A 24,220-nucleotide genomic window follows, 5' to 3' on the forward strand; every position below is an offset into this window, starting at 1 on the left:
TACAGAGTATGTGATTGGAATTTTTTTATTTTTTTTTTATTTCTTGTTCGTTTTGAAATCTATTGCTACTGTTCCTCCCTTCAGGGAATTCTCCAGAAGGAACACCTTATCTTCCCAGAGTGAGCACTGTGAATCTTTACTGTACTGATTTTTTCCACTATTAATGTTCTGTATTATCAATCCCCTTTCTATCCCTCTCTGCAGCTGTTTTGCCTTCATTCTGTCTGGCATAAGGAGGATACACATGTAGTAACAGGTACACTGAGCCCAAGCATGGAGTGGGAGGAATTTACCTTTGGTATTCTCTGTCTCTGATATATACCTTTTGTGTCAGCTCTGGCAATTGTCTCTAGGCTGACTGGAATAACAGGGTGCACCACAAGCATCAGCCCAGCTTCTCAGAAAGACTAACAAGGGGAGTTTGAACCCCAGTACCTGTGTCCCACAGGTGACTGAGAGGTGTAGCATTTTTATGTTTGAGCTAATTGATAATAAAAAGCGTCCTCAGGTTAAATGGAGCAGACAAAGGAAGCAGTGCTGGCAGTTCTGTGATGCTAAAAGCTTTCCAAATCTCTTGCTTTTGTACCCACCCTCTCTTTGGGGTGAAAAAATGCAATACGCCAAGCTGAGATCCCACAGAGTATTCAAAGAAATGGATTGCAATGGCTCTGCCACGCTCCAGCTCCCACTGGCAAAATATACAAAGAAAAGATAAATTCTTATGTGAGGAAACAAGCAGGGGAGTGAATAATTCAGGCCTGTGAGATATGGAGCCTCATATGACCGGATCACCAGCTCTCATCCCTCCCAGGTTGGTGGTGCCTGGAAGCCTCTCGAAGCTCAGCAGTTGCCAGCGTATGTGAAAGAGCCAATGGCCCCAGCCCAGCAGATCCCAGTGGGCAGAGACTTAGCACAGCATGCTCTAGGGATGGGGATTGCCACATTCTTATTTCAAAATTCACAGAAACTTTTTCTCTGTGATAATTGTTTTGACGGAGACCAAGCACATGCCTGCGTTCAAACTGTGGTTATTTCAGTAGAGCTGTGCTGATAAACCCCTTTTGGGAGAGAACTTACACTGGCAAGGTTCCTCTGCTCCATAACTTAACCCCTTTCCCTGTGCAGGATAAACCATACCCACAGCCGCATATGTAACTACCCACAGCCTTTTCTGCTGGCATTGCTATTTGGCTGGCAATATTCTTTTATTATTTTATTATTTTATTATTTTATTATTTACTTCTCACAGTACAGCTATGCCAGCAAAACTCTTCCATGTAACCTAAGCTTAGGAAGGAGAAAACATCTGTGTAAATTTTTCAGAGGTAGTGTTTTGTAACAGAGGTAGTGTTGCTTGTAACAAACGTGGGTAGAGCCCTCCCCAAATCCTTTTTCTCGAAGTCCAGCCATGATGATGAGTGTTTTGTAGTCAAGCCTGAGGCAGAGACTTAAGCAAAAGGCTCTGTAGATAAAGAACTGTAATGCCCCAACACAAACCCCAGTGCTGTGGTTATGTGTGCAACATCACCCCCGGGCCAGCGGGCAGTGTGGGGCAGCCGGTGTAAGCAGGGGATAGCTGTTGAATTGGAAATGTAAATACCCCCGGGGCAAGTGCTGTCAGTCCCTCTGGGAGGAAAGCCGTGTGAGCAGGGAATTGCCCTGGGAGGAGGCGCTTGTGCCGACTCGTCCTTGGTGGTGGTACCCAGCTGGGTGACTTCGGCCAGGCTGTCGAGTGGCACACGGGCACTGCCGCCTCCAGCGCCGCTGTGGAGAGGGACACAGACACAATTACCACTTCCCGGCAATTAAATGAGATTGCACTTGTGGCCTTACTATGTAAGACATGACAAATCCCATGAGAAGGGAAGGAAAGTGCTGGCGTAAGGAGCGGTCCCTCCCTGCCAGAGCCATTCCATAGCAGGCAGGTGCCATCTAGTGGGAGCAGGGCCGGGCTGAGGCTGGGCACAGCCGGGGATTCCCTCTGCACTGGCATGTCGGGGGATTCCCAGGCTGCAACATGAGCAGGAATAGCCCCGCTGTGTACTTCCTTTGGAGAGATGCAGAAAGGTTTTCTAAGTTGAAAGCAGTGCTTTATGGAATGGCAACGTACGCTTTTAAGCACATAAGTAGACTGATTATAATTATTGTTCTATTTATTGTATTCTTTATTATTTTATTTTTATTTATTATTATATTATATTTATTGTTATAATTAGACTTATTAATTAGCTGCAGAAGAGCTTGGCTACCTTTTGGCCAGCTGGGACACCTCCGGAGTCCTTCCCATGGAAGGCGAGGGAATAACGTTGACCTGTATTGAAAGTCTTTCAAGGATTTATTAATCAAAAAGCAGCTTTTCAAAATCACATTCAACACATTGCTGCTTTTCTGGTATTCATAGGTATTCCTGCTAAGCACAGGGCAAGGAACCCCATTAACCACCCTTGGAGGCAGAAGAACCCAAGATTTGTGAGGACACGATATCCCTTCTTCCCAGTGCAGGGGAGCTGTCCCTCTGAAATACCCACTGGGTGTTTCAGAACTCTCTCAAGGCTCACGGTGTGCAGCTCTGAGGAATCACCCAGCAGAGAAATCCTGCAGCTGTTGAAGTTTTGAAGACTCAAATGTCCCTCTGAAGCCACAAACCACAACTCTGATTTGTGCTTCCTGCAAATGCTGCTGAGAGGAAACAGGAGGATTCCTGTAATTAGAAATAGCTTTGCACCTCTCTCGGCAGTGCCTGGGACAGGTCACTCCCAGAGACAGGATGCTGGCTGGCCAGGACGGAGCAGTGATGGATTTGGAGCAGCCCTTTCCAGCACTGCTCAGCTAATGAATTTTGCAGTCTTTGTTAGCTTCCTCAGTAGAGTGATTCACTTAGGAGAGAAATTGTTTCTGTGAGCTAGACCATCACTTTGGCAATTCCTGTTGGATATGTCTGTATGTCTGCTTTAAATGAGCACTGGCTGCTGAGGCTGGCAGGGAGTACTCTTGTTGTTTGGAATAAAATACCCACCCCTCATACTGTGCATGTTGCACATTCTCCTTCTCTTTAGGAAACAGTTTTAACAAAAGTGTTAATTGCAGGGCAGCTCATGCTGGGTTGTTTTCAGGCTCAAGCAAAAGAAGTCGAAACCGAAAATTAACCTACTGTTTTCAGATCAATAATTTGTGAAAAAAAATGAACAACGATGCCCACGAAGTCTCCACTTGTGCTGTGGGGAAGGGCTGGTGTTGGTTACAGAGACTGCATAATGAGCAGCCCCCTCTTCGTGTGGCTGCAGCCCCGTCTGCTCAGCCCAGCTCAGGTGGTGGTTTTAAGAGCAAACTCCCAGCACTTCCCTCCTTAGGGCTGACCCGGGATGCAGTGGAGTTCGTGATAGCCTAGGATCCGATGCTGTTCACTGCATACCCTTTGATGGATTTGTTGCATACAGCTTTTAGTAACGCCTTGATTTCCCAGGAAATTATGTGTTTTAGACAGAAGCCACGCATCTTGTTACTCCTGCCAGCTGGCAGGGGGGTGTGCACGTGCATACAGATATTTGGTGTTTAATAATTGAACCTGGATGTATCAAGGTTAGCAGCGTGTCTTTCGCCTTTAAAGACAGAGCACTGTTAGAGGAAAATGGGATGTTTTCCTGGGCTGAAAACAAATTTTTCTTCCCCAGCTAATCCTGGTGTCTGCAGCTGCTGTGTCAATATCTCCTCCTAAAAGGCAGGGAATGAACTTCTGAACATCTGTAACAGCTACATTAAGTGGTGTGGTTTATTGTAGAATTATGGATGATGATGGCTGGATTACTAAATTGTAAATCAATCAAAGCATTTTGATGATATTCTAGACCGTGAAAGAGAGACTCGTACAGGAAGAGACAGTGATTTATTGCACCAACTGGTAACACATTCAGCCCCAGTCATTTTTATTTATCATTATTTTGAAAAGATTTCAACCCTTCATAAAAGCAGATTAAAAAAAATCTGTAAAGATGATACAATTCTACTGTACTGAAAATTGACATTCCTGAACTGTGATTTCTAGTAATAGAAAAGTGAAGAATAAGGAACTTTAGATACACAAACTTCACAATAAATTAGTTGAACAATTGCCTTTGTCTAATTGTCTTACAATCAAATGAAGGGAGCTTTTTCCTTTTCATCCTTAAATCTGTTCCTTTGAAAGCATCTCACAGTATCTGGAGTTTTAAACCATGGTACTCAGGATTTTGAAAGCTTAGAAAGTCATCCATTTCCAAGGCATTAGCAACACAGACAGGATTTATTTCAATCTCTGCAGATGATTCTTTGATCTGGGGTTCGCTTAAGTGCATTCCAGTGCAATTAATTAGAAAAACAGTATAAGGCAGTGGCAACTCCAAGTGATCTTAAATGTAAAAGTGACTGATTAGTAGCTCTGCTTTCGTGAGGATTATCTTTTGCTGCTTGACAGCATCTGCTATTCCTGAGCAAGGGAGAGTCAGTTCATTGAGGAGGGAGAGTTTTGGTATTCTTTGTAAGCCATTAATATGACTATTCACAAGAAAAGCAGCAGTGTGGGAACCTCTTCTGGCTCTGATTTTAAGAAGAAACTGGAAAAATGGAGTTAGGGCCAGTGCCCTTCCTGGTGCCGTGGTGTGTGTGGCAGTGTGGAGCTCACACTGATGGCTTTGCTGGGCTGTAGTTGTTCCCCTTTGCTGACAGCCCCACGTCGCTTGCAGAGCTCTTTGGAAACCAGTCCTTGCACTGTACCTGTTTCCAGGAATGGGTCAAGCTGCTGTCTGTGTTTTTCTTCTTTGGAATGTGTTGTTTCTTGATGTTCACTGGCTGGCTGAAGGTTGTAATGTTTATCCATTGTATGTCCAGGATGTGTCAATCCAGTTTAAAAATTCTGTGTATCTCGATTCTGTTTCCAGAGTCTTCCCACTCAGATCAATAAAAGTATCCATCCATCAGTTTTTGATTGGAACAAGATTGATCAGTCAGCAACTCAGGGGTGCAGTGTTGCAGCTGCAGCTGTCTGACACAAATATTGCCTCCCTTTGCTGAAAAATTCAATTGTCCTGCATAAGCGATCAATATCTGCTCCTCTGACTATTCTTGCTTCCTTAATCTTCCTGTATGGTTTCTTTATAATTTAATCTTCTTCAAGGAGCCATATTTCCTGTCTATCATGCTGTTACATTTTCCTTGAATCTTTTTTGAATCCCACAACCAGTGGAGCTTCTATGATTTGCAAGAGAAGCTGACTTACAGTTCAAAAGAAAATGCAAATTCCAGCCTATCTGTTTTATTTACAGTTGTTTCAAATAAATATCTTTACATATTGCATAGTTACTTCTGCTTTGTCTTTGCACTTTGTCAACTTGCTTCTGGTTTTCTTTTTTCTGTGTGACAATATTCCGATCATTCTTTCTTGTGCATTCTGGAGTGTGCAGGGATCAGATGCAGAAATCCTGCTTTATATATAGTTTATATAGTTTAAATATTCACTTGTTTTATTAATTGCATCCATCTTGACACCTGGGGAGGCTGAATGCCTGGCAATCTCTCTCTCCCCAGGGCAGAGGCACATGAAGGTGTGCAGATTTCTGTGCAGAACCAGTGCAGCTCAGTCCCAGTGCCATGGGGGAAGGCTCCGTGCCATGGCAGCCTGCACTGCTCGTGTATTAGGGGACAGCACTTAGAGTGCAGCTGGAATGAGATCCCAAATGCTTTCCACTTACCTAGTGCTAGGGTGAAAACTGATATCCTATGCTGCGTGTCCAGTGGGACACTGACACAGGGATGAAAAGTTCAGTGTCTCATTGCAAATGTCTCATTACTCTTGAGGGTTTGATTTGTTTCTTGCTTGGTTCTAATGTGGCCACATACAGGGAGAAACTACCAAAAAAAAAAGGGATACAGTATCCTTCTAGCAAATATTTTAGAGTAAATATGGGTGTAATGTGTTACTGAAATCTCTATTTTATGTAATGCCAAAATCAATACAAGTGAAAGTCTCACCAATACGTGAAGTGAGTGAAAATTTTTCTTTTGGAGAACAGCCGTGTTTTTCCTTCCTGAAATTTCCTACCTTGATGACAGCAGGGGCAATAGTAAAAGCAAAAGAATGCAAAGAATAGGCAGGAGTTGCAGTCCACCTTTCTGCCATGTGTCCTCTGCCAGCACTGATGTAATCCTTCTGGCACCGAAACTTTCCATTGCCGTCTGTCGGCATTCCGATGTGCTATTGATTAGGCAGTTTACTGAGGTCACTTAGGAATCACAACAAACCTCCTGAACTTGGGGAAGGTAATAAATCAAAGGCATTTGATTTGTAACTTGCCATCATTTTTGGTGCCTTGCTTCAGTAGAGGACAGCAGTCAACACTTCCTAAGCTCTTGATTTGAGGAAGGTTATGATGGCAAAAGAAAGCGCTTGTTTATAAACGGTGCAAGTAACATAAGCTTTTAATGGGTCCTAGAGGAGTCCAAGGCTCCAGAGGGCTTTGGAATGCCTTCCTCTCCGCCCCCATCTGCTCCCCTCACCCTGACCCCCACTTTTTTTTTCCAAGCCTTTGGCCAATTTTCATCACATCTGTCATTTTGAAAAATGAACTGGCGGTTCACTCCTGAGGTTCAGAGCATGCCATGTATCTTTTTTTAGATTAACTTGTTTGCAAAGAGACAGTTCAACAGGAAATTCTTGTTCTTACACAGCAGCGCAATTTTTATGAAAAGCAGAGATGCTGTTAAAACTCACAGTCTGTTTCTGTTCTGTTAATTGAATATAAAAGAGTCATGAGACACAAGGGTGATAGGACCACACTTGTTTCCTGGGTAAAAGCCTATTAGTACATTGCTAACAAGTCTGATCCGAGGCTGTGTGTGTAACAGTGTAGGATGAACACTGGCATCTGAGATGAAAGTGCACCCTCATTTCATTCATGGAAATGGTGGTCCTGAAAGTGTCCATTTCTGGTGGCTTCAAGGGAATGAGCCATACCTACCTTGATGCATTTGAGTCCAGACATGAAACCTTCCCTGGTATTACCATATATATCCAATCAGTGTGGAATAGCCTGGACCATGCTGCCACTCCCAAGGTGGGCACATTTCACCCATCTGCCCTTGTGGCTGGCTTTGTGTCTCCACTCCAGCTCTGCTGCCTTTGCCAGTATAATTCAGAAGGAATTTCTATGTGACAGGAATATATATGCAATACTATTCTAACTATTGCTTTGCAGACCTGCCTTTCTTTGTAGGTCAGCTTTAAATAGAGACACCTCACGCTGCGCTGCAGCCACTGTGTGTGCAGACACACAGCATTACCTCTCCTACAGATTCCAAAATCAAAGCTGGATTGCTGTGGGGTGACTGGATCAAGCACACAGATTGACCTCTTCCTTGGTTTCACATCTGCAGGTCTCTTTGCCACCAGGCTGGAGAAGGCCCTTCCAGTTTTGTTTGACTCTCTCTGGTGTTTTTAAGCCGTGACTCAGCCCATGTGTGGCTTGTGAACACCAAAAGGGAGCTTTTGTTTAAAATTGTTTTGAGTGGATGGGGGGGAGGTGTTCCTCTTGTGAAATGCCTGAGTTGCTGCTTGCTGTTTTGTCTCTTCCTTCACTGTCAGCCTCTGTTGTGGTTCCTAGTGCCCTTGCACACAGGTGTGGCATTTGGTGCACACAGATACACACACAGAGGAGCTCCATGGCCTGGTCTGGCACTTGCAGTGTGACCATCATGGTATGATTGCAAAGCGTTCAAAATCCTCCACATTTCATGAAACACGTGGGAGAAAAGGGAGGTGTGGCTCTTCTCCTCTGCCTCTGACTCCTGGAGCAGCCTGAGGGTTGTTTGGGCTGGCTCTCAGTGGGCTGTCAACAGCACAGCCCAGGCACCAGTGCACCAGGAATGGTGAAATCAGACCCTGGGACAAGTCCCTGAGTGAGGATCTGGAGGGTGAGCAGAGCCTATGTAAGGGCTGGTTGTTACCTTTCCAGACATCCTATCTTTTAATACAGCCAAGTCCCAAATGCAGAAACCATCAGGCAAAACAAACACAACTGTGCAAAACAAACCCAGCCCCCAAGGCAAGCACTGACACCCCCCTCCTTTCCTGGCAAAGAAGATCCTTGGTGTAGGTGTTTACCCAGTCTGAGAGCTGAAGGATTGGATTTGCTATTCAGTTTCTTGGCTTTGGCGGCTTTGTGTTGCAATCTTTATTTTAAACACAGGGGACAGAAGAGATGTGTTTATTTTGTTTATTTGTTTGTTTGGGGTTTTCTTTCTGTTTCTATGACTTTTAAAGGACTGAAGAGTTTATTGTGTGTGAAATGCAGGAAGAGTGTAAATGAACACCAGATGAGAGGAAATAGACTGAGGAAAATTAGGGCTATTTGCTACCAAAGGAAGTAATCATTGTACATATATTAAATTCCAATCTCTAACTGAGAATGTGTTTGTTATGCAAGAAATCTGACTGTAGAGGAAAAAGGGAAGTATGTGGAGGCTTCCCAAGGTTGGACTTTAGAAACGGTAAGGATGGCTTTGGTGCACTGCTGGTAAATAAGCCAGGAAGCAGCTTTTACTGAACCTGGTGATGGGGTTGGCTGAAGGGGGTTCTGCATCCCAGACTTTCCCACTGTTGCAGAAGGGGAAAACAGTTTTTCATACATCTGTTATTTGTAGGTAACATTTAGTATGACTTTATAATGAGAATATAAATTCTTTATAATTTTTCATCTGCCACATTCTCAGCTCGTCTGTCATTAGAGACACCTGATTTACCTGTAAGTCCTTGCTGGACCTATTCCTTAAGGATACACTGTCTATTTTCAGTGGAGATACCCCTTACCTGGCAGTCTCCTTCAGTGTCTCTGTCAGGTGAGGGTTTAGGTGGTCGCAGAGGGGATGCTGAGTGCTCTGGTTCTTCCTCCCTCAGTCCCTGCAGACTGAGGGCAGGGCAAGTGCACATCTGAATTTCACTGATGGGAGGCAAAATCCCTGGTTGCTTCAGTGATAAACTATTTACAGTGAGCCAGTAGGAATGGAATAAGGACCCTCTCGAATGATTTGAGGAGCGTGCAATACATGGACTTGGCTTACAAGGATGCCTTAAATCAGCCACAAATTTGGTGCTACTGCTTCTTTTAAACAAAACAGTATTTCTCATTCCTGCAAGCTGGAGGACACCCTGGTCAGTTAATTCAGCAAGGATAGAGAAACAGTTTTTAAAATTTTCTTTTAATTCTTTATCAGGAGAAAAATTATAGCCTGGGGGCATGTTGCTTTGAGAGATTGAGATTACATGGTCGAAGTTGACCTATGCAGCTTTCTTACCCTTCCCCCTCCTGGCAGGCAGAGATGAAGCATTTATGGTTGGAAGTGGCTGTCCATATTTTTTCTTTATCTGGTGAAAGGCCATCACAGTAGTCAAGATGGACTTGTTACAGATTTTGCTTTTCCTGTGAGGGATGCTTGAAAGCTCAGTGAAGAACCTGTAGAAATAAAAAAAATAAGATATTTTGGCTGTGTGGGAGGGAAGCATTTAAGCATAGCAAAGAATAGGGGATTACACAGTCAAATAAGCAGTTCTTGGCAGATTTTAGAGACTAGCAGTGAGAAGTAAGAAAAGTGTATCAGAGTGTAGGAAAGCATGGAAATGAAGAGAGATAATAGCATCATATTTAGAATCTGTCACTTTATCAGAATTTGTTGACTGGTTGTTAGCAAAAGAGAAGGAATTGCTTTTTAGAGGAAGAAGGGTTGCATTTCCCCTTCGTTAGCTGAGGAACCTGCTTACAGGAACTAAGACAGAATATTATTAAAAGGGGGCTTCAGCCACACAAGAAAGGGTTATTTTTAACCCAGGGCTGCTCCGTGGCTACATTTGCAGCATTGCCTTGCAAAATACCTCTGCTGGCAATACTAAGGATGCTTTGTGCTGCTCTGTGAGAGTGGGAAGGAGAAATCCGGATGGGAATCCTGTGGGGCAGCAGTGCCTCTGACGCCTGTGTCATGAAAATATGCCTTCAGTTAACTATTGTCCTCTGACCTCGATCCGTGCTGAAACGGGTTTTGCATAATCATGCAAGGAGACGGCTCCTGCTCCAAAAGATGTTATGTTTTGAGTTTCCAAAACAGACAAAGGAAACATTGTGAGCCCTTTGCACAAGGGAAACAGGGGCAGAGAGAGAGATTTGTCTGGGACACACAGGCTAATTTTGACAGAAGGGGCACTTAAACTGAGGTTTCCTGAATTCATTTGTGCTCTACAACCACAAGATTGCCCTTCCTTTTTAATATTGGATTTTGTTCTTCCTGAAACTTCAGTTCTAATACAGGGTTGTTTATCAAAAACATTCTTTAATTCTGGTCTATTTAATAGATGCACTAGGGATTCTTTCCTTGGACAAAACTGTGCTCCTTACATGCAGGTCCAGGTTGCAACTCTGCAAGTGCCTCAGGGAGCTTCAGGTGGATCTTCATGTTGGGACTGCCAGGAACAGTAACGCAAGAAAAGGCAGAGGTGTGACTTCGGCTTCTGCTTGTCTTTGTCCCCTTGGGGAGCCTGCAAGAGCATTAATGAGGTTTCACCCCACTTCATGTGGGAAGAAAAAGAAAAGTATCTTGCTAACCCGAATGTCCATTTTTCTTGCTCGGGCTTGTTCAGCCCAGAAAGGCCAGTGAGGCTTGGCACTGCATGGCCAAACTGGTGTGTGGTTCCTCATGAATTTCAAGCCCCTGCTGACAAGTGGCACTGCCCATGTTCTCAGCCACACTGGCACAGAGTTCCCCTGACCTTCTCACAGTTCTAATAACACTGCTAATAGATGATGCTTTAGAGTTACCTACCTTTTCTCTGAACTTAAAAGCAATCCCCAGGTATTGCACTTTGGGAATGGAAACTTCAGCCTGTTAAGTGCCCTGGGTGCATACTTCCATGGTCACCCATCTAACATCTAAGTGGCACATCTCTGGCTCCTGAGGTCCCAGTGTTCCAGAAGATGAGCTGTTCACTTGCCTGAGAGCTGAGGGAATCTGTACCTCAGAAACTAAGATCTTTCCAGAGAGCTAAATACAAGTTTGGGAGTGAAACTGTCACTATGTCAGTGGTGGATCTCAACTTATGCAGTTTAAACTATTCTTTTGCTTTAAAGTCTCTGTTTGAGTTTGTTTTTGGGGGTTTTTTAAATTTTATTTATACCCCACTGGGGCAGCTTCCTGAAGTACCTCCAGGGGCCTGGTTCCACTGCCTGTATTCCAGTTTCCAAAGATAAATTTGATTTCTGTGTTAGGAGGCAAGCTCCTTCCTTCAAGCACTTTTCTGTGTGACAGAGCTGGAAAGAGTTCAGTAAAATTTCGGAAAATGTAACCTATTTTCCTGTGTTTTCTGAGATGAATCTTTGAGAGAGATCACTCATGGTAAAATATTTACTAGTGTATCACCTCAACTAGGGTAGGAACTCTTACAGTGCAGGTGTGAAGAAAGACATACTTGCTCCTTAAGCTTTTTTCAATCCATGTCCTGTTCAAGCTGTCTCTGTTTCAGTGGACTCCTGAAGCTTTGCATGATATTTATTAACCTGATTTACTAATCGACTCCTAAAATTTAAACAGAGACAGAGAGAACATAAGCTGGACTCAGGCTTACAGGAATCAGTTTTGTGCCAGCTCTGCCACAAACACCCATTTGAATTTATTATATTTATAATTTATAATAATATATTTAGTATTGTATATTTGGCTTATTAATGTTTGTGGTTCCCCTGTCTACCAAATGCAGATGCTAATTCTTCCTTTTTTCCCTATCCACACTTGTACAGACAGCAGGTTTGGACAGGAATCAGCTCCTCCTGTGTCTTTGGATACCTCACAAATGAGTCCCTAATCTTGGGTGAACCTTGTAGTTGCTTCTGTAAGCCACGAAATAATGATGGGCTTCAACCTGCTCAGGGATAAATGCAACCTTTGGATTACATTGGTGTAAATAAAAAGTCCACTGCAGTTCACAAGTCAAAAACTGCTGGTAGTGTTTAGCATCAATGTCTGTCACTTGAACATCTGGCGTTCATCACTGCCTTCCTTTTCCTTCCACTGTCATATTTTATCCCCATCTGTTAGAGGTTTCTTAGCTCAGACTGTATAAATCACGGCTGCCTCACAGTCAGGGTAGTGGAATCGTTACAGGCTGCAAGGCAAAGGAATGAAAAAGAGGTAGATTTAAGGAAAGTGTTTCTCTTTTGTACTCTGCTCCCCTTCTTTCTCCCCTCTCCCTGTACACAGGCAGTACTGGACAGTGTTACTAGACAGCCTGATACTTTTGCTATGAAGAGAGATGGAAAAGTTTCCAAAAATAGCAAATGTTTTTACCAGCCCTGGTTCTGAAGGCAGGAGGAGGAGAGGAATTGGAGCCAGAATGGACATCCATTGTCATTGTTGGAAAGACCAAAACTGACTGCTTTGAAACAACCCTTCTGCAAGTTAGTAATAAATTGGGAAAGCGAGCATTCATTAATATCAGACTTCCTGGGCAATGACTTTGATGTTTTTTTTTAAATTAAATTGCTCTTATTATTGCAGTAATTTAGGCTACTATTAGGAAGAATAATACTGAACGTGCTAGGAAAACATGGGTGGTTTAAAACTAGCCAAAGCAGGATACTTTTACTTTTTCTTTACCTCAAGAAACTGTGCAGTGGCCTCACAATGGCCATCACATTGGGTGTTCCCAAGCCATGCTGGCAGGGCAGTGGGCCAGAGCAGCATTCCAAAGATGCACTTCTGCTGGGGAGGTAGATCCTCCACCACCCCTATATGAAACATTTCCAGTAGCATGTGTGCATTACCTGCCAAAGCAAGGTGTCACACAGCCCCCTGCACCCGCACGTGGGTTAATTCCCTGCCAGCTTTAGCAAGTAGAAGTATTTCCTCATTCTAAAAATGCGCAGAGACTCTTTAGTCCCAAGCTACTGGTACTTAGGGAAGAAAAGGCCCATTTCCCTGTGTCTGGAGAGGGCTGTTGCAGACTGCCACCACTATCAATCCCAGAACTTTATCCAGGCTCAAGGTGGGCTGAAGCTGGAGGGTCTCTGAACAGCTGTCATGTTTTCAGTTCTAGGGACAGTTTGTATTGTTGGGGACTTCATTATGTTTGGAACAGCAAGAATGCCCCATGTCACTATGTGTGTTCTTCCTGATTGTCTTGCTTTTTCTTTCCTTTTAGTCTCATGTGTCAAAAGTGTATCTAAAGTTTGTTTGATTTGATATCAGGTTGGCTGAAATGGGAATAAATTATTGCTGCTATTGCTCATTGTCAGCTTAGCCTTCTCTTTCTGCAAAGCATATTGCATTCCTGATTTCCCATTGTTTTTCACTTATTTTCCTGTGGTGTTATCCTGCTACTCACTGCAGACTCCCAGATTCCAGCTCGGCAGCAGATCAATCAAGCAAGCAGTGGGTGTCCTGGTCACCATCTGCATGAAGTGAAAGTGATAGGCCCAGCTCAGAAACAGATGGGCTGCTGGGCTGTACTATGGAGCAAGTCCTGGCTGATGCAGAGGGCACACGGTGGTTGGTGTGAAAGGCCAGGCAGTCCCTGGAGTCACAGTTGTTCTCTGAAGGTGGTAGATTGGTTCACTCCTGATGATTTGTTCTGACATTGCAGTCTGTTGGTGGAAGTGGATGTTGTCCTGGTGAAAGTGTTATTACTTGGCAAGGCTAAAATGTGGGGATGTGAGAGAGGGAAACATGGGTCTAATGTTGCACAAACTCCTTCGCATGAGATATTGAAAGAAAATAATCCAAGAATACGGTGGAAGGGATGTTGTGATGTTGATTTACTTGCCTTTTTTTGCTGTCCGCACCAGATTTCTGCTTGCCAAGCATCTTTCTTATTACTAGCAGAATACTTATTCTATTTTCTCTTCCTCTTGTAGAAAATTTTACTACATCACGCTGCTGAGAGACCCCGTATCTCGTTACCTCAGCGAATGGCGTCACGTCCAACGAGGAGCCACTTGGAAGACCTCCTTGCACATGTGTGATGGCAGGACACCAACTCCTGAAGAGCTGCCATCGTGCTATGAAGGCACAGACTGGTCGGGCTGCACACTGCAGGAGTTCATGGATTGCCCGTATAACTTGGCCAACAACCGCCAAGTGAGGATGTTGGCTGACTTGAGCTTAGTGGGCTGCTACAACATGTCCTTCATCCCAGAGAACAAGCGAGCACAGATCCTGCTGGAGAGCGCAAAAAAAAACCTCAAAGACATGGCCTTCTTCGGCCTGACAGAGTTCCAGAGAAAGACTCAGTACCTGTTTGAGAGAACTTTTAACCTGAAATTCATCCGGCCCTTCATGCAGTACAACAGCACCAGGGCAGGAGGGGTGGAGGTGGACAATGACACCATCCGGAGGATCGAAGAGCTCAATGACTTGGACATGCAGCTCTATGACTATGCAAAGGACCTCTTCCAACAGCGCTACCAGTACAAACGGCAGCTGGAGAGGATGGAGCAGAGGATAAAGAATCGGGAAGAGAGGCTTCTTCACCGGTCCAATGAAGCACTTCCCAAGGAAGAGACCGAAGAGCAAGGACGTTTGCCCACTGAGGACTACATGAGCCATATTATAGAGAAGTGGTAGCCTAGGCAGACTTTTATATTAATGATATTCTAGGGTTTCCATATAAGAGATCATGGAAATAAAATTACAAAAACAACAAAAAAATATTTTATTTAAAAGCAAGTCTGTAAAACAGAAGATAGATTGCTTCCTTAAGCATAGGGTCTTTTTACTGTTTCTTACAAGACCGATGAGATTCTTAAAAAAACAATAAATACATAAAAATAAAAAAAAGGGTCAACATTCTAATGCAGAGGTAAAAAATGCACAAATGCAGTTACCCACTTGTAAGGCCATATACAGAAGAATGTTTCTTATCCTCACCATTCAAACACAAGTGGCAGAAGTAGGATTTTTAAAAATCTATTTATTCCCTGAGCATAATGATATAAAGACACACAATTAAAAAACAAGGAAACTGAGGTTTTCTTTTGTGTGGGAGGCGGGATAGGAATTGCGTTGTTTGTAACTGATAATGATGACTAAGTTGAGGATGTGCTCTCCTGTCAGGCTGATCTGAGCACACGGGCAGTCACAGTGTGTCAGCTGGCAGCCACTGCCAGAACGTAGAGCACCATAAAATCAAAAGAAGAAGAAAAATAGCTAGAGGATGAGAAACATTAAAGCAAATTGACTATGGCCTGGGATATGTACTTAGCACAGTGGTTTTGATACATTGCACTGGTATCACATGTACATATGCAACTTCATCCCAAAAATAATAGAGAATTCATGCACAGAGCTCCCAGATTTGTTTCCCAGACGGGTCCCAAAACAAGATAAAAGCAAACGAAATTCCACATAGGCTCAAACATGCACTCACATACCGTCCTGTCACCCTACACCAGTGCTGCTCATGCCATCATCAGTATTATGTGTTAACAGCACATGAAAACCCTATCCTACATACTGAGGAAGAGGAAGATGAATTTAAACACTCCCTCATAAATCTGCACAACAAGGTTCCAGGAAGACCCTGCAAATGATCAGTCATTAATGGGAACATGACGAGGGGGTGATTTTGTTTTGTTTGTTGCTGTGTGAAATACTGACCCAGAATAAGCATACAGATGTACCCTATCTGTATTTTTACAGTTATTTTTACTTGCTTTTATCAAGAGATAATGGGCATCAGCTTGCTTCCAGTGAAGTCAGTAGAACTGATTTAAGTGGGAACAGAATGGAGCTCTCTTCCAGAGCTGTGAAAATTTCTGACTATGGGTCTGAATTAATTATGACACGGTGCACATTGTCTTTTGGCAGGGTGCCTGTTCTGCAGCTCTTACTTTAAATGAACAAGCTGTGTTCATAAAACTGGAAAGGAGAATCATGGATAATGTTTTTTTAGTCTCAGACCACTCTCAAAGCAGAACTCTTTCTCTTTCAATGCTGTTTTTTAGAGGCTCATGTAAGTTTAATCCTCCAGTGTGGGGACAGTTTAACCAGGTTCTGCTTACTGACTTTTGAGTCATAGAACAACAATGACTCCTCTAATTCCTCTTCCCACTCACCAAATTAAAGTATGGCTTATTTTTTTGCTGTTGCAAGCACTTCTCTGTTTGGCTGAAAGCATGGAAATGAAGGAGTTTTTGCCTGGTTCATGTCTCACCCCGTTATTGCTCAGCCTGTAAGACCTGAACCAGCTATTGTTTAGGGCAAACTCTGAACCAAATGGAATATGATTTGATTTTCAAAGGCCATGTTAACTGCAAATCAAATATGGCATTGAAATCACTGGAAGAGAGGCAGAGAGCTGATGCATTCAACTTTAACATGTCATTTTTACAGCATCCCTTTCCCATCACACAAATCCACTGATGTGCTGCTTGGTTTGTATTTTAATTCTCTCTCTGCCTCTGTACACTGTTTCCAACAGTTTCAAATTCAGACTGAATTTTGCAAAAGGGGGGCTTTGTTCTTCTGTGCACACCCTGGGGAATACACCTTACTTTTGGAGATGTTCTTCTCCAGAAGAAGACTGAAAACTTGAGAACAGAAAATACAAACAGCACTTTGGGCTCAATTACAGCCCTGTTACAGCCCTGAGCCAAAGTCTACCAAAGTCAAAGGATGTCTTTCCTATTGATTTCAGATGGATTTTGGTCAGGTCTGCATCCTGCTGCTGCAAAGTGCTCAAGCACATGCTCTCCTGTCTGCAGGCACAGTGGGACGTTGTTACTCACGCCTTCAGCTGGTACCAGAATGTGCTGGTGGTGTCGATGTCTTTAAGGTTGTGTCAGTACTTCTGCCACAAAATGGCCCCTGTTTCCTCATAGATGAAAATTGGGAAGCAAAATGAAATAGTATTTGGTGGTTGGCTTGGGGGCAGAAGGTATTACAACTCCATTTGCTCATCTCTTAATTCCAAGACTGGGAGAAGCTGTGTCTGCTGGTTCCCAGCGCTTTTATGTGTTGCTGTAACTAAAGAAAACATTTGTATTTTAAAAATGCAGTTTTACAGGCTGTTTACCCACAAAACCAATACACAAGATATAAAAAGCAACTGTTTATGTGCACAGTTTCCAGCTTTGCCCAAAGGCGTTTCGCTGTGCGTCCTGTGTGACGGATCCATAACGCACAAGTGGTTACTGCAGCTCCTCCCTGTCCGCGCTGCGCTGTCGGGACCGTGTCGTGATTAGGCCGTTCTGCCCGAGCTGTTTCTGTGTTACAGGCTCTGAGTAACCAGCTGCATGTTAATGGATCTGTCTGCAGGGTTGTCTAAATCAGAGGCAGCCTCTGACCTTAAAAGCATGTCAGTAGAAGACTTTGTTCCAACATTTTCTTTGTAATATATTGCAGTAACAAGCAAAAAAAAAAATGAAACTATATTGAAAACTGTCTTGTTAACGGTTTTACTTCAACCCACAAAAGGAGGGCTAACTTCACTTAATCACTGAGGCAGAAGTTTCTAGATTTAAATCCTGCACCCAACAAATGCCTCAGTTTCTCCACCTGTACATTGGGAATAACAAATTTACAGACTCTAAGAAGGTACTCCGAAGTATTAAAAATATAGGGCATTTTGAAACAGATCCTAAATAATGGAAAGGAAGAGAATGACCCGAAAGCCATCCCTCACCCTGGCTATTGTGCTGATCTGGTCATGGCTGTAGGCCATGAATTAATTTATTCTAAGTGCTGTGTGCCAGAGCACGGGTTGCAGGATGTACCTGGCACTATCTTCCTCCTTTAGTGGGTTCAAGGGAACTTTTTTAACATAGTGTGAATGTAGTTTTTTGTGGTTTATATGTACCACAGTTTGAAGTGGTACTATTTCTTTTATTTTTAGGATTGATAATTTGATGCTACAATAACATGGAAAATGTGTGTGTAGTTTTAAAATTAATGGAGACCAACAGCTTTAAGGCACTCCAGCAGAAGTAGTGGCCAGATAGTACATTCTTGTTCAATATCTGCCCCTTTCTTCCAAAGTGTTTTTCCCGTGACTTAGGGACACATCAAGATCATCTTCACTACAAGAAATATTTCTTCAGGGGGTTGTCAATGCATCATGACCCAGGTCAGGTCAGGTGAGCGCTGGAGTGCTGAGGGCAGGTGCACCATTGCAACCTGTCTCTTGGGGAGTTGGTGAGGCAGTTCCCCCTGAATTCAGATTTTACTTAGTTGGATGCTTATCCATCCCACAGGGATACCCCCTAGAAAGTCTCCACGGAAGCTGGGGCTGTGTGAGATGTTTCTGGGGGTTTATGCAGTGAGCAGTGTTAGTGTGAGTGAGCAGTTTGGGCAGGCAGCTCTCAGGTACCAGGGCACAGGTGATGGGTGGCCCCTGGGCTCTGCCATCTTGCACTGTGCTGACCCTGTACATCCAAGGAAGGGGATCCCCCTCTGGGAGGGGATTTCTGAGCAGACTCCATTCCTGCTCTGGCAGGTGGAAAGGCCAAGACACGCTGCAGTGCTAAGATCATCTTTGCTTTTAGTCACCTAAACGGTGTAAACTTCACTGCTTGGTGGGTATTGTCGCTGAAGAAAACTTTTTATTGCTGATTTGCCTCATCCCAGCTAGCTCTGTTGAAGGAGTTTGCCTTCTCCAAAGTTTTCCAGACAGTCAGGTGCCATCTTGTACCCTGCCTGGGTCACAAAATGCAGGATTGACTGGTAGGGTTGCCAACCCAGACTATCACAGGATTCAAAATCGTAAAAAAAAAATTACTTCATCAAAGGATCAGTGTGAATTTCGGGCTTGTCTGAATTTCTCCCTTCATGCCCAACATTTTTGAATAAATGAGAAGCACTTCAGGTTGATGTTTTTGCACTCCATAGTCCCTTACTTACAAAAGTGGGATGGCAGTTCAAGCAGCATAAGGAAGATCCCAACAAGCTCTTGCATCCTCTCTCCCAGGGCTGTCCTGTTGGAGCACGAATGAGCAGTGCAGTTGCTGAGAGTGTGAGTGAGGCAGGAGGGCACCACAGTGGCAGTACAGACAATTAGGAAGTTTTCAATTCTAAGCCCATCAAGTCACTTCACAGAGATCACTGGACAGCTACAGGAGGTAATGATTAACATTACAGCACAGGGCCTGACCCAGATTCATATCCTGGGGATAAAGCATCTCCAACTTCTTACTGGTGGTGTTACTCAGAACCCCTCCTGCCCCACAGAATTTTCCAAACGTCACAAAAAAAGGGTAATGCTACAGGAATTCACCACCCAAACTATGCTAAATGTTGTAATCCCAAGGCTATAGCTTGGAATACAAGTGGCACTACCTGCTGGATTCAAATCACAGGACTGGCTGCATTCTCTTTTTGTTCTTGTTTTCACTAGTCTTAGCAGATCATGTCCAGAGGCAGAAGTGAACACAGGATTCTCTGCCTGATCAGGAGTAGAGCCAAGCCTTTATAGCACAGGTCAGTGAGCAGCAGCTCAGGTAAACCAGGATGCAGCAGAGCTCATGCCTGTGCACACAGTCCCAGCTCTCCGGGGCTCTTTGTTTTGCCCCAACCACAGGAGTTCTGCCAAGGTGAGAGCAGCCCAGATAAGCACGTGGGTGTTAAAGCCTGTGTCATCCCAGCTGCAGGCAGTTTTCTCTGTAATTCTTAGCCATGCAAGCTGAAAAAAGCAAGATTTGCAAATGAGTCTGTCTCCTCAAAGCCCCACAACTCCCCCTCCCCATTTTCCCCCAGGTGTCAGTTCTGCAGACTGGATTGAGAGAGTTGTACTGTAATGAATAATTTTATATTCAAATGGTTTACTGAGCATGATTTGTTTTGTACATATTGGAATATGATTTAACTTATTTTTATTGCCCCTTTTAATCTTTTTTTTTTTTTGTAAGGACAAGACAAAAATCCCCACCCTCTCTCAATGTGAACTTCCTCTGTGTTTATGTGTAGTCTGCCAGGCAAACACACAATAGCCACAGGATTTTTCTCCATCTCCATTGGTATCTGATTTTATTTTCCATTGAAATTTCTTTTCATCTGAGGCTTTGCTTATATTGTCTCTTCTTTCCTCTCTGCTGCACAATCTGCACAGAAGGGGCAATGCAGGCAGGATTTTCTTTTTCTTCGTCTCCTCTTTTTTGTGTGCTTTACCTACCAAGGAACTCAGTTCTTCTAGGAGTTGTGTGACTGAGGGTAAAAAAATACAACTGTTCCCCACCTACCTTCCATCCTCCATATTGTAGATCAAACAGATTCAGCTTCTCTGAAAGTGATTGTGGCTGGAGTCATTCCATTGAGCTGAATATGTATGGTTTGCACTTTTTTCCCCCACTGCAGGAACTTAAAAACAACAAAAAATAAAAGGCAAATTTTAACTTGAGCCAAGTAACACTTAAAGCTTTATATATTTATTTATGACATCTTACAAAAAGTGTTATAATGTTTTTTTCTTTTCTTCCACAAGAAAAATTGAATTAAAAATCATCAAAATTGTTTTGTCTAGATCAAGAATGAATGTTAGCAGATGAAATAAACCCTAAAATTGAGCATCTGGTGTGTGTGTTATCCTTGAATTGGCCTTTGGATGCTGTTTCAGTGTAATATGTCTTGCCTGTGTATTACAGAGAGATAAAGCTGCCAGTGGAGTTGATGGAGAATATTTGTTTTCTGCTACAAAAACAGACTCCTAACAAGAAACATTCAAACAGAAACTGCAGTCTGTTCGTTCCTATTGTTACATTTTACCCAACATTGCAAAAAGCCCTTAAACCCCCTAAAGCCTATCATCTTTTAAAAATTAATTACTTTTGATACTGTACAGTCCTCTTAGTTTTCTTTTTCAGAGTCACTGCAATGAGCATATTTACAGGCAATAAATGGAGATTGTTATACCAAATATTACAGAATAATTAACAAAATTTTTTTTTGATTGTTTCATGTTCAGAATAGCTTTCAGCAATTGCTGTGTGTAAATGTTCTGCAGTTACTGAACTGAGCCTCGTGCCTGGTTGGTGCAGTGAAAGCAAGTTAGGGGTAGGAGAGTGATGGTACAAGTGTTTCACAGTATCCTGAGAATAGCAAGATATTTATGCAAAGTGTAGCAAGTAACAACACTGTGATTTTACCAAAGCATTGTTACAGTTCACACCTTCCACTACACCTGTCTGAGGGGCGGTGCAGGAACTGGTACAGGGCTCAGGTGAGTGACAGTGTGAGATGAATGCCTGTGCTCCTGAGGGTTTCACCTTGGTTCTTGAGGGATTCACCTGGGACCCTGAGGGATTCACCTGTGATTCTGAGGGGGTTCACCTGTGATCCTGAGGGATTCACCTGTGATCCTGAGGGATTCACCTGGGATCCTGTGGGGCTTCACCTGGGATCCTGAGGGATTCACCTGGGATCCTGAGGGGATTCACCTGGGTTTCCTGAGGGGATTCACCTGGGATCCTGAGGGGGTTCACCTGTGATCTTAGGAAGGTCCCTCGGTGGTCCCCTGGGGTCAATCCCTCCCAGCTGTGCTGCTCCCTCTGCCCAGGAGCCCTCCTGTCCCGCTCTCCGGGGCTGCCTCTCGCCGTGACCGGGACGGTCCCTCTGCCGAGCTGCCAGAGGAACTTCCCGGCTCCATTCCCTCCCTCCAGACAGCGCGGCTGCCGAGGCACTGACACAGCTTGTCCTGCTGCCTGGGGTCCTGCGCTGTTCCTGTTTGAAGCTGCTCTTTGTCTCCTCCTTTGCCTTCCCAAAAGCCTGGAGGATACTCTGGCACAAGAAGTCCGTGCTGGCAAATTGCTTTCATTTGCACATGGTCTTTTTGCACCATCTTTAATGTGTTTCTTCCTCTCAAAGGAAACCTCCAGGAAAAGGAGAGGAGGAAGGACAGCTAGCAAGTGTGTGGAAGTAAGGGTTTTGCTATTGCAAAAAGGGAAAGGGACAGAAAGGATGCTTGAAGGAGGGTTAAAAGAAGCAGAGAAATTAGTTACTGAGGGGATGACCTCCAGAGTTTGATTTTTTCCTTGGTCACGCTGACGATTATTCAGTTTCTTTATGCTTGTGTCCAGGATGTCCCTGTTTCTATTCTATCTGGTCATTTTACACCATCCAGCGCTGCTTCTGGGGGATGTGCTGCCTCAGGTTAATTGATAAGTGCCCTCCTTTACATCCTGCTGTTCCCCTAACAATAAGCAGCCCCTGGCTGTTCTGCTGCCCCAGGTGACAGCCTGCTCTTCCTGAATAGAAAAGCTGATCTCGACTGTACCGTGTCAGAGGAGGTGGTACTGAGCTTTTGTTAGAGGTTGTGTTTTGTTTCTCTGGCGTACGATCTCACACAGAGTTACTTTAACTCTTTAATAGCCTCTTTCTTGCCACTGCCTGCTGGAGGAGGAAAAGCAGAGCAAGTCTTTAACTCTGAAATGCCAACGATTTTCTACATTGTTTGATCACAAACAGGAGGAGCTCAAAGCTTTGGGCAGTCCCAGAGATTTGACACCAGTGGCATAAGTGAAAGCTGGTGGGATGAGCCCTGTGACTGGAGTGCCCTGTTGGATGGTTACAGGCTTTTCAGGAGGGATGGGCAGGGCAGGAGAGGTGGAGGGGTGGCACTGTGTGTAATGGAAGGGCTGGAATGTCTGGAGCTCACAGTTGGGAGCCCCTGGGGCAAGCAAATAATGTGGATGTCACTGTGGGATTCTGCTCTAGGCCTCCCAGCCAGGGTGATGACACCAACGAGTTATTCTGAGGAACTAAGGGACACTTCCAAGTCAACTGCCCTTGTCCTTATGGGGGACTTCAACTTGCCAGAAATTAACTGGGAGCATCACACAGCTGGTACAACCCAGCATATCAGCTTAGACCTTCTCAGCTCAGAGGGAAACTAAGACATTCATACACCAGCTCAAAAAAATATATTGTGAGCTTAACGGTAAAACAGTTTGAGTTTTACTATAGTAGTTATTTCATAAACTTCAAATTAAAAGGGGTGTAGTCATGAAATATTCATGAATTGAACAGTATTTAATAGACCATTGCTATGTAACTGTTAAAGCAATCAGAGATTCCAGTGAGGAAGGCTTCTCCAGCAAGGTCCTGTGTGTGCTTTAATTGATCTGGGAAGTATGTGGCTTGGAAAAGAGATCATGCCTTCATATTTTGCAGACATCATCTATAAGCCTAAAATGAATAAGATTATCAATATCTATTTATTAATCAGACTATACTTTAGCATATTCAGGAGCTTTGCTGTGTGATACTTAGGTGTATGTTTCTTAGGGCTTAGAAATTCTTTGTCTGTCATGAATTTACTCATCTCTCTCTCTCTCTCTGGTGATGCTCTTCTCAAAAGCTTTTCTACTTTTGAGTGCTTTCATGTCCCTGTCTTGCTCACCCTATAGTCCTGCTCTGCAGAAGATCTGTCCCCAGGGATGGAGGACATGCAATATCCCAGTCAGGGATCTCATGACCTTTGCACAGGGAGCTGCAGAACTGAGATGCTTTTTAATCAATATCCAGCCAACAACACAAGGGAAAAGTTAAATACCTGTCGTCCATGAGCTGGGAACCGATGAGGGATAGCAATGCTTTGCAAATGTTTCATGAACTAGATGTTATTTATATATTTATTTTGCCCACCCCACTAATACATTGTATCAGATTATGGTTATGGAATCCAGATGTTTGTGCAACAAATGAATAATAGTGATAAATAATAAATATTTAGTTCATGTGGCTTTAACATATTCTAGTTCTTGCTGGATTCCATTTAGAAGCTCCTTCTTTTTATTGATTTAAACCAAATGTTATACTCAGTTGTGCTGTAAATGGTAAAGAAATTCCATGCAGCCTAATCTAGTTAATTCAGTCTGGATACCTGATCATGAAATGAATATGTAGTAATCAGTCACCAGTTTTCTGACATAGGCAATGACAACATGTATAAATCATATGGCCTTTGTGAGAGGGTAAATAACTTCCCTGTAGAGCCCTTACTTTGGGATCAGATAATTATTGCCAGACATTGTTTTCTGAACAAGAACTCGCAGCCAAACTGGTGAATGCTCAGATGTTTTACATATTACAACAGCCCCCATCAGTATTGATTTCTACTGATCATATATTTTTCTTTCCTTAATATCGAATATTTGGGTGCTAAGTGAGAATTTATAAACTGATGCCAATTAGCCACAACTTTGTGTAGGCTTTTAAATTTTACCAGGTT

The 24,220-nt window shown here is 43.5% G+C and overlaps 1 protein-coding gene across 1 annotated transcript in view; it reads left to right on the top strand.

Annotated features, from left to right (window-relative positions):
• The window catches only part of HS6ST1 (heparan sulfate 6-O-sulfotransferase 1), a 187,648-nt gene extending 167,090 nt beyond the window's left edge, over positions 1-20,558 (top strand). The window contains exon 2 of the mRNA XM_027703783.1: positions 13,920-20,558. Within this exon, the coding sequence (XP_027559584.1) occupies positions 13,920-14,628 (709 nt within the window). The 3' untranslated portion in view covers positions 14,629-20,558. The remainder of the gene's footprint in view (positions 1-13,919) is intronic.
• Positions 20,559-24,220: the final 3,662 nt, after the last annotated feature.

This window comes from Neopelma chrysocephalum, unplaced genomic scaffold, assembly GCF_003984885.1.
Source record: "Neopelma chrysocephalum unplaced genomic scaffold, ASM398488v2 Primary Assembly neopelma1_252, whole genome shotgun sequence".
Lineage (NCBI taxonomy): Eukaryota > Metazoa > Chordata > Aves > Passeriformes > Pipridae > Neopelma > Neopelma chrysocephalum.